This window comes from Malus domestica, chromosome 02 (assembly GCF_042453785.1).
Source record: "Malus domestica chromosome 02, GDT2T_hap1".
Classification (NCBI taxonomy): Eukaryota; Viridiplantae; Streptophyta; class Magnoliopsida; order Rosales; family Rosaceae; genus Malus; species Malus domestica.
The window spans coordinates 11,208,625-11,219,522 of NC_091662.1; the positions used below are offsets into that span (position 1 = coordinate 11,208,625).

The window sequence follows — 10,898 nt, forward strand, 5'->3', positions numbered from 1 at the left end:
ACTGTACCCTAACTTTGGACGGGAGCACTAACACCAAGGTGCATGTTTATGAGCTCTCAATACATCACATCATATCTCACATAACTGAAGTAACCTCATATCTTTAATTTATGAACTTACCTAGCACTTACCTGTGCGTCTGCAGCACCAATCATAAATATATGCAACTACTAATGCATAAATAAAATAGGCAGATACTTTACATGGCATTTCAAAACGTAAAATCATTCAAATTCATTTTTTGGGAAAAATCTCAAAGTTTATAGGTATATACGGAAAACCAAAAGCACACTCATTGATATGTCGAAGGGTCGTAGCCCTCGAGCCTCGATTGATGGCACTCGTCCTTAGGATAGGTCTCACCTATATGCGAAATAACTGAATAAACATTATTTAAAGCACATACACAAAACTAAGAAATAACTTCTCATACATTGCTCAAATGAGGTATTTGAATATACCACCATGATTTACTCAACCTCAGGAACATCCTCATATTTTTAGAAAAATTTTCCGACCTCCCACGCCCCGCCACGCACCGGCCAAGGCATGGCCAAACGTGCTCCCATGCGCGGCCAAACCCTAACTGAGCCTAACGACCATTAGGAATATTCCGTTAAAACCTTAACAAAAGTTAAATGCGTTACCTGACGCCATTAGAATATTCTGTCAGACTTGACAAAATATTCTCCTTCATATTCCTGGGTTCGCCGGAGAATGTTGTCGGAGCCGCTACGATCGCCTGAAACTGGGAAAATAATCAAACCTTCATATCTTCCTCATTTCTCAACCAAAACTCACGAAATTTATACCAAATTGAAGCTTACAACAAGAAGAACAAAACCTTACCAATTTCACGCCTAGAAATCCATGGGATTTCATCGGATAAACCTCGATAATTCGGCCAAAATTGAAACTTGCCAAACTTAACTTCCCGACATCCAAAACACTTTGTTTTTCTTCTCCAAGCTTTGTGAAGACGTCCTAAGGCTCACTAGCAACTTAAAATCTCCTAAAAACTTCACATTCACGATCATATGAACAGTGCCTTAAAACTGGGATTTCTGGTTCTCGGGAAAACAAGGTCTTCACGTCAAACTAAAGGCATAGATGACCACCTGGACTCACGAGGAACACATAAACAACCTCCTCGACGTCGATCCGTGAAGATAGGGTAAGGTTTGGGTGTTGTCCATACGAGTACGAAAATGGCAGAAAATTCGAGGGAAGGAGAGAGAGAAAGTCAACGGGAAAGGGTTTGTGTGAGTGTGTGTGGTCCAGCTGGGTCACCAATCAAAATAAATAAAAGCTTAAGTTTTAATTGGATCCAATTAATTAGGAATAGAGCTAACTGGCCTTTTTTTCTTAGCCCAATCTACACAACACCACGAAACGCTCAAGGGTACTTTAGTCTTTTCACACCACCGATGAAATAATTCAAGACGGGCTGTGATCAATGATCTAAGTTAGAATTCCAACACCGGAAAACTTGACTTCTGGCTAATTTCTTTGTGGTTCTCTCAGTAAGAATGTTTGGGATTGTAGAAGAATTTTATGTTTCTATGTTCTAAATGTCATGCAGATTGATGTATATATAATAGGTTTATGCATGTTTGCAACAGGTATGAGAATGGGATGAGTTTGTTAGGAGACATCTTCTCAAAGGGGTGCTTTGTTCTCTGGCGTTCTTTCATCACTTCAGACTTCATCTGAAAAGATGAGTTTATTGATATAAAAAATAATTAATTAATTAAAAATAAGTAATTAAAAAATTTAATTATAAAGCCCAATCTCAAACTTGAGCCCAATTTTATGATCTATGACCCATTACTCCATTCACTCTCTACAAGGGACAAAATCTTATAAAATAAAAATCTTTTAATAGTGACTAATATGGGATCATAAAATTTCTACTCAAAATTTCTAACACTTAAAAGCAAGCTACAGCTACCTCAAATCAATCAATGAAACCGCTCCCAGTAGGTGGGCGGCGTGCTCGTCTTGTGTGACAAGACCGTAGAGCGAGTGGCTCTTCTCTGTGTGAACTTATCTTGTGTGACAAGCCCATAGAGCGAGTGACTATTCTAGATGAATTCGAACTTGATATTGATATCAGCGGAGGCGTTTGCAAGCGGGCAAACTAAATAACATGTTCATGTTCTTATTGCTAATTTGTAGGACCTTATTAAACCAATATTGCAACAGTAGTTAAACCGGAATTACCGTTACTCGAACGAGCACTAAATATATTAATATAAACGACAGACAAAGTTACATATCACAAAGACAAACGATACTGTGTAGTGTTCGGTGCATTAGCCGCACCAGAGCTGAGCTCGCACCAGGCTCCGCTAGCTTATTATAAGATTCAACAACACTAAACCACTGTATACATACTGTAGGCTTTTATTAATACAGGAATGGTATATAATGTCTACTGGTTTCCTCCGGGAAGCTTCTCTTTGATCTTGTCCATGATCCCCTTCTTTTCGTGGTGCTCCTCCGTGTAGGTGGCACCGCCGTAGGGAGTTGTGGTCGTACTAGCATGTGTTGTGGTTGAGTAGTGGGGGTCATCCTTGTGGCCAGTACCCGGCAGCTTGTCCTTGATCTTGTCCATCATCCCCTTTTCCTGTTGGTGCCCTCCTGGGTAGGTGGTGCCAGCGGTGCCGTAAGTTGTCTCAGTCGTGGTTGATCCCGGGAGCTTCTCCTTTATCTTCTGTTTCAACCCCTTCTTCTTCCTCCTCCCACCTAGCCCATCATCCTCCGACTACACCAAAATAAATACACGCCGACATATGAATTTCTTTTTCAGAGGGAATTACAAGTTAATTAACAATATTAATATTATATAATTAGTGTATAAAAGAAATTGATGATCAAATCCTGCCAATAAGAGTTGGATCTTGCATAAAAATTGTATCTACGCGATTGTATACAAGTTAAAAATTTCCGAGGGAATAACTTCTGTTTTAAATGAAATCTATCTTGTTGTATTAATTAAAAATTAGTAAACATGCTACAGTACAAACATTCTCATGAATATATATTCAACCCTAAATGTTGCAAATCAATCCACATTTGCAAGGTGTACATAGAGCAGAGAAATGTTTTAGTTAATCGAAACACGCCTAATACACCTGGTCTAATAATGCTACCATTAAAATTTTTGCCTATTGACCAGGTGACATGATACAAATAACAATAGGGGACCGCCTACATATAGAGAAATTTTTATTGTATCAGAACACGCCTAATTCACCAGGTCTAATACTATCGATTAAATATTTTACTAGTTTCTAATAATACAATTATATTGGGGTACTGGACCTTGCTACAGGCGCATTGAAAATTTTCTACGTGCTTATATTAGGATTGAACATAAATTCATGCGTGTGTGCCTAATTAAGCCTAACCTTTTTGGCTAACTTGGTCAATAGACAAAATCATGGTACGCGCTATTAAGTGAATCCTACGTAAATTAACATCACATTTTCATATGAGAAAAAAATAAGAAATCACTTACAGAGCTAGAGCTTGAGCTGCCAGAGCGGTGGAGCGCGCCAGTGACACCATGGTGCTCTTTCCTGCCGTAATCGTGACCAGTGGTCGCAGCGGCTGTGTCATGAGCACCGTATCCTCCGGTGGTGGCACCTGTAGTAGCACCGCCAAGTGGGTTCCCGTACTCGTCGGTTCTCTGGATCGGGTTGCCGTAGGCGTCGGTTGGCTGTGCCCCGTGTTGATTATGCAGATGCGACATTTTTCAAATAACACAATTTGAGTATGGAAGTCTGGATAATTTTGTTTGGGATTTGATGGGATTGGAGGGAAAATATGGCGGGATTATATAGGGAACCAACAAAACACGCGTGTCACAGTAGGGTTTCTTACTTCTTACACCTACGTGAATAGTGACCTTCGATCCTGATGACACGTTGGCTACTGGGACACCTGGCGACGTGAAAGAGGAACAAGTGTATCCTGCTGTCGGCATAGAATAATCAGATAGATAAGATTAGATAAGGGAGTCAGTCCTTATCATGGAGTTAAAAAGCTCGTGACACTCCACCGCGTCTGTGACTTTACGTGGTTGATAGATAACGACCTCTTGGATATGTTCAAGATTGGAACTTGGAAAGCATGGCATGGTTACGTTTTTTACACATGCATGGCCGTGTAATTATCTTGATTTTTCTTTTTTATAGACGTGGGGAATTTGGATACGGATGAAGGGTGACTACGTACACTTGCTTTGTAATTATCTTGATTTAGATTTTTTTAATAATTTAGAATTTTTTTATAAGAACTTTCATGAAAAAAACTTGGACTAAATTTATTTTAATAAAAACTCATGTTATAATTTTATCTAATGAAAAAGACTTAAACTTTAATGAAAAGACATAATTTTAATATTTTAAAAATAAAAAAAACTGACACGCGGACTTACGCGCCCCTTACACAAACTATTTATGAAACTTATTACATTATTTTGAAACTTAATTGTACTACACTGTTTATAAAATTTAACGGTACGACACTGTTTATGAAACTTATTACACTATGTATGAAACTTTTATGAAACTTAACGGTACAACACTATTTATGAAACTTTGTACACTGTTTATGAAACTGTTGACCCTAAAAACTACCAAGCCTACGTTGTGTGCAGGCCGAGTAATTAATAAGCTAACTACGTCATTCGGTTGTGTGCGGGGTGTGCCAACTTGTTGGCCGAGCTCGGTCAAGGAGTAAAATTTGTTGATGTTGCGTTGATGCGCTACTGACTTCTCGATCTTGCAATTGCGGTTGAGGAAGGAACACTCTCGGCCTTCGGGTTCTAAAGCCTAAAGACAAGGCTGCTAATTCTATGAAGTTCAATATCAAATTCGGCTCCCAGGGTGCCGAATGTAGTAACCTGGTAACACCTCACTTTGCCGAGAAGGCTGATGAGATGACATCTGCCAATAAGGATTCGAAAATCCTTCTCGACCAAGACTTGGATAGATAACCAATCGGTCTCGTCGCAGTGCTGTTTATCCAAACTTAAGGTACTTCGCGATCGGCTAATTCTACGGCAACAATGCTATTTATCCAAACTGAAGATGTTCGCCGATTGCCTTCACAGTGCTGTTTATCCAAACTAAAGATGTGCTGGTGAAAAAGAAAATAAAAATCTCAAGGTTGTTGACAGGTTTCTCGTAAAGCGAAAGTTTGCGTAGGGTAGTTTGTGTGTTGAGTTGGAGGGGCTTTTTAGCCGCTTGATATTTATAGATATCTGCAGGCCCAAGTCACGAAAACCAATCCTAATTGCACTGTGACTCTAAGTCTTTATTGGTTGCTAACCCCACGTCTTATCAAAACTTGTTGTCATCTTGTAACCCGATGCAATCTTGTTTTTAACTAATAACCTTTATCCATTATCATCATAACCTTTATCCATCATCATAACCTTCTGTTGAAGACCACATGCATGCATGATGACTAATTCACCAACTTAAACTCTAAAAAGTAATTTTAACTGATGAAATATAATCACCATATCCCTTAGATACAGCCACGTGCACCAATCACATCCATGAATTCCAAGTCAACTTGAATTGTACCACCCACTTCTATATCAGAAATAGAACTTTGGTTTTAATAATAATCAATCACATAGGAGATTGCATGCACCTGGGGCCTGATAAGATGAGCCTATTCAAATGTCCTCGCGCGCTCCTCTGAAGACGGATCAGATCATCTTTTTCCAAAACAACTAACTGGATATATCAAATATTAGGTTTAAATATCCTAGTTATTATTAAGAGATAATATTATAATTAAAATCACAATATCATTTCTCAATAATAACTAAAAATTATTTCAACCACTTTATCATCCAACGGTCTAAAACCCTTCTCATTCAACGACCTCGATTACTCAGGCCGATAATGTAAAAACGGGTCCAAACAGAAACTTAACGATACTACATTGTTTATGAAACTTAACAGTAGATACTCGTCCTAGATTTTCAAGTTCTTTCACTAGAATGCAATAAAAAGTTTTTTTTTTTTTTTTAACATGATAGAGATCAATGTCCACACTTTTAAAGTCATGCATGGCTAAAAAAAACATGATAAAGATCAATGTTAACGCCCACACCTGACCAACTCCCTCCTAACCATACAGCCGCAAATGTGGTTTTGAATCGAACGAAACCCACTTCAATTTGAAATTTTAATTTTAGAGGAATAAAATATGCTTGGATTATGTCAAAGGGTTATGCAACTGAAGGATTGGTTGGGTGCTCTTTGCACACGCTTTTAGTTAGGTTTTTTTTTTTCATCCTCTTGTCCTTATCATTAAATAAAGTTATAGCATAGTTTTTTTTTGTTAAAACTCAAAGTTTTGAAGCCATTTTCATTAGCTTTTTTTTTATTGATTTCTTTATATCTTTAATTAATCACGACAACATATAGATTTCGTTTAGAAGTACTTTTATAATGACTAAAATCGCTTCTAATGGCATGGATTGTGGGTTTTAAAAACATTTTAAGTGCTTTTTGAAAGAAGCTTAAGATATATGCTTCTTGCATGAAGCATAAGATATATGCTTCTTACAGGAAGCACATAAAGTTTTTATTTTATTTTATTTTTTTAAATCCACTTGAATTATTAAAAATTGGTTAAAAACATTTAGACTGAAAATGTTTTTTCAGTCATTTTAAATATACTTCTAAGTGAGCTAATATATAGAAGTTACAACTTTTCGCAAAGTTTTTTTTTTTGGTAAATGTGTAAGATTTATTACTGAACCACACTAAAATTTACAACAGGTGAGGTCCCATTACAAGAAAAGCCAAAAAGAAAATATGGATCCCCAAAACAAACCCAAACCAAAAGTTTGAGCCCAGAAAGAGCAAAATAAACAGAAAACCCTATTTTCCTTGTAACCGCCGAGAATGTATCACCGCAGAACGTTCATCCAATAGATGCCAAAAATCCAGCCAAACAATTCCACAAAAATGATAGACAGACGACCCCACCAACCTTCACAAAGCACCATAGATGACAGATTTGTAGCAAAACACATGAAGCTAGTGAGAGAACTCATTAGCAACATAGTCACCAAAGGCAACAAAGTCGTCGAAGACAAATCCATGGGAGGTGGTGGTGTAAACACCCGAGCTAGAGCAAAACACACTTTTCTGATCCATGAGAGGTGGTGGTAAGATCACCTGCATTGAAGCTCTATGCACATCCTGAAAAAATCGCGACAAAACACGATTAAGAAAAGTAGCTACAAATCAGAAATCAAATGGGTTTGAGGAAAGTCTAGGAGGTGGAGGATGGGAAAGATGGTGAAAAGAAATTGGAATTGATGGTATAGGATTTGTAAAATTAAAGCACATATTGGTGACGAACCAGTGATTATGCGAAGAGTTTGAGTCTATTGTTGTAAGGCATGACAATAAATGCTCATGAAATGTCATCACAAGCACAAATGCCATCATAATTTTCATATTAATATTTTATAGTTACTTTGATAAGACAATCGATGTGTGAATATAACGATTTACACAAGGTATCCGCCTATTAACCATGGAATCACGTAGTATATATAATATTATTCACTTGGATAATCTTTGTACATTGTTGGGAACTTTTTGATCTAGTTGAATTTTGGCCATGTGGAAACTTCTACTTCCTCTAGTTCGTTTCCAGTACTAAGTTCTAAGATACTTTAAAAGAATTAGTGCATCTTAAGAAACAATTGTTAATTCAATGACTCAATGACTGAATAATTATGAAAAATTATGAATTGCCTAAATGAAGTTGGGCGTGAAAGCTAAAAACTTATCAATTTAGCATAAGAAAATGTGTACATGCTTGCATGGTTTTAGGAATGGCTAACTTAAGAGTTCTTAATGGTATGGGAAATTTGAAGTGAATATAAGGAAAACTTGAAGAAATCCGTGGAAGGTGAGGATAATTCCTCATTTAAGAATCAAGGTTTTTCACACTTAAGAGAAAAATTTGCTGTGTCTGGTGCAATCTTGTCTTGATTCCTCTTCCTCTACGATGTCTCCCACTTTCATGTTGTCTCCCTCTTAAATCTTTTTTTTTTCTTTCCATGAGTGCAGTTATAACTTCCCCTTTTAGTGTAAGGTTGAAGAACATTACTAGCCTCATGAAGATTGCGCTGAACGCACTGGCCAATCTTCTGGTCAATTTTAACAAATTTCTCTTTTAGAAATGTCCATCTTTGTTTTCTTTCTTTACTTTTCTATGTAAACTTAGTTTATTTTATTTTTACACAACCGGACTTCGAGATGTAATTAAACTTGTACATAAAATTTTTGGACCTAACATATATCATCTCGTTAAATAGGTTCCCGTTGACAAAGGAAGAACTCATCTTTATGTGTATAGCATTTTTGGACTACACGTCAATGTGTTGTAAAAGTCATATTGATGATGTCCTAATCTTTGACCAGTGCAACTTTGTGTTTATCTCCAGCCGTGAGGAGATAAAAGAGAAAATAAACACTTTCATTCTTTTATGTTTTTTTCTTTTCAAATTACAGATTTTGTTAGATTATCCAAGATTTCGTCCTCATATAAAAATTTTAACATTTTTTCACTATTATGGTAAAATGCTACTTGCTCCATTCATTTATGTTAAAATAAAAGAAAAAATGGATAATTGTTAAGCTAAATAAAAATTAGCTGATGAATATGGCAGATTGTTTTGTTAGTTATGTTCGTTTCAGTGTAATTAAAATAGAAATCTCATGTTAAAATTTAAATCTCTATGTATTTCTCTTGTATTTAAAATTTTAAAATTTTTTAGGTTTTGCTATTTTTTTTTGTCCATTGACATTTTTACACTTACAGAAAAAAAAATTCGGCTATTTAACCAATGAATAACTTAATTTGATATCAAATTCGTCATCCACTTAATTCAAAACCTCACTTACAAGTGTGAGAGGTACCAGTAGATCACTTGCATGATCATTAGTGAATATCTTTTAGCTTTTAACTATATAATTCAACGTATCAAAATTTTCTTTTTACTTGATTGCTATATCGTTTTTATTGACATTAAGTAATACCTGCTGAATCATTGAATTTACTGGGTAGCAGTTAAACTTAAAAGCATAATACTATTCTCAAAAATAACAAAAACAAATATACTATTAATACAAAGGGAACGACACACAAAATTACACATAACAGAAACCAAAACAACAGTGCGCAACGATGGATCACCCACGCACGGATCACGCAACCGAGGTCCGACCAGACACTCTTTTATTATACAGACTGGCATTTACTTATAGTTATGTGAAACGGGATGATTATCTACTCGGCGTGGCCACCAGGAAGCTTTTCTTTGATCTTGTCCATCATGTTCTTCTTTTCCTGGGGCTCTCCGGTGCGCCCAGTCCCACCATAAGCTGCAGCAGTAGTTGACGTGTCATGAGAATACTGGTCATCCCTATTCCCACCTGGCAGCTTCTTCTTGATCTTGTCCGTCGTACCCTTCTCCTGGTGTTGCTCGCCTACTTTGTAAGTCGTCCCACCACCGTAAGGGGTAGTGGTCTGCGTTCCACCAGAGTACTGGTCATCCTTGTTACCACCACCTGGTAGCTTCTCCTGGCGTTGCTCTCCTACCTTGTAAGTCGTCCCACCACCGTAAGGGGTAGTGGTCTGCGTTCCACCAGAGTACTGGTCATCCTTGTTACCACCACCTGGTAGCTTCTCCTTTATCTTCTCTTTCAGTCCCTTCTTCCTTCTCCCACCTAGCCCATCATCTTCAGACGACTACAATAATAGAATGTTAGTTAGACCTGGTTACAAAAAATATATGTAAATATAATGCACATATGATACTTGAATACAAAGAAATTGTTCCATCTAGTAAGATAAAATGTTGATGCAATATTTGAATTTGAAGCATTGATTGTGTTGATATTCGAAAAACCAAAATGCGCAGATACATAAGTTATGTGAACAAAATACGCTAATTTCCGAATAGCATTGTTCGAGATAAGACATTTATACTGTCAAATATTGTGTTATTAATTTAGATCACTGATTAAGTTCACCATAGTACGCACAGTTTTTCTTGCAAAAGTACTAAATTGGACAAGCGAAAATTGTTGCTTGTCTGGTTTTCCTAGTAACATACGTCTAGGGAAAAGTTTGTTCATAGTGCCCACATATTTGCAGCATAGCTCATGCATTTAATGAATTAAGTTGGAACTACATATATATGGAGGTGAAAAGAGATGAACTTACAGAGCTAGAGCTTCCTGAGCGCTGAAGCACAGCGGGGCCGCCATGATGCCCAACAATCCCTTCATCACGAGTCTTAGGATCAGCAGTCCCGTAGCCGGTATTAGTCCGACCGTGTTGAACCGCGTTCCCGAACTCGTCGGTCCTATCGGCTCCTGCGCTACCGTTGTAAGTTGGGTTCCCGAAGTACTCCTCGGTAGTTTTTTCGGCTGTTGTATTACCATAATTCGACATATTTCAAAAGATAAACAAACAAATGAAACTGTAATAACAATGCCTTGCGAAGTTGCGACTAATAAAACTTCAGTGACAATACTTATGATTTGTTTGGGATGATGTGTTTAATTTGGGTCTGGGTTCGTTGGTTTATATAGACAACTGACCTGCACCAGCAGGGCATGCAAATATGGTTGTGAGCGTAAGTGCTTTTTAACAACTTGGAGACGTGGCACTGAGAGGAAAATGATGACAGGTGAAAAATTAACGTCGGCAAGATATTTTGTTGCTTTTTGGGTCGGGCATATGGATAAAGAATGATATACATATCTGTTCCATTAGTGACCATGGATTTGGTGACACGTGCCCTCCGTACCTGTTCCACTAGCTAGCTCCACGTGGAT

The 10,898-nt window shown here is 37.3% G+C and overlaps 2 protein-coding genes across 2 annotated transcripts; both read right to left on the reverse strand.

Annotated features, from left to right (window-relative positions):
• Positions 1-2,208: 2,208 nt before the first annotated feature.
• Positions 2,209-3,991, reverse strand: LOC103401144 (dehydrin Xero 1). The gene is made up of 2 exons (XM_008339860.4): positions 3,524-3,991; positions 2,209-2,767 (listed from the first exon to the last, which is right to left on the reverse strand). The coding sequence occupies exons 1-2, from the start codon at positions 3,755-3,757 to the stop codon at positions 2,435-2,437; spliced, it is 567 nt and encodes a 188-aa protein (XP_008338082.1). The 5' UTR covers positions 3,758-3,991; the 3' UTR covers positions 2,209-2,434.
• A 5,191-nt stretch (positions 3,992-9,182) lies between these two features.
• On the reverse strand, positions 9,183-10,573 carry LOC103401165 (water stress-inducible protein Rab21-like). Its single transcript, NM_001294078.1, is given in 2 exon segments — positions 9,183-9,804; positions 10,282-10,573. Coding segments are annotated over 2 exon segments (693 nt in total). The 5' UTR covers positions 10,513-10,573; the 3' UTR covers positions 9,183-9,342.
• Positions 10,574-10,898: the final 325 nt, after the last annotated feature.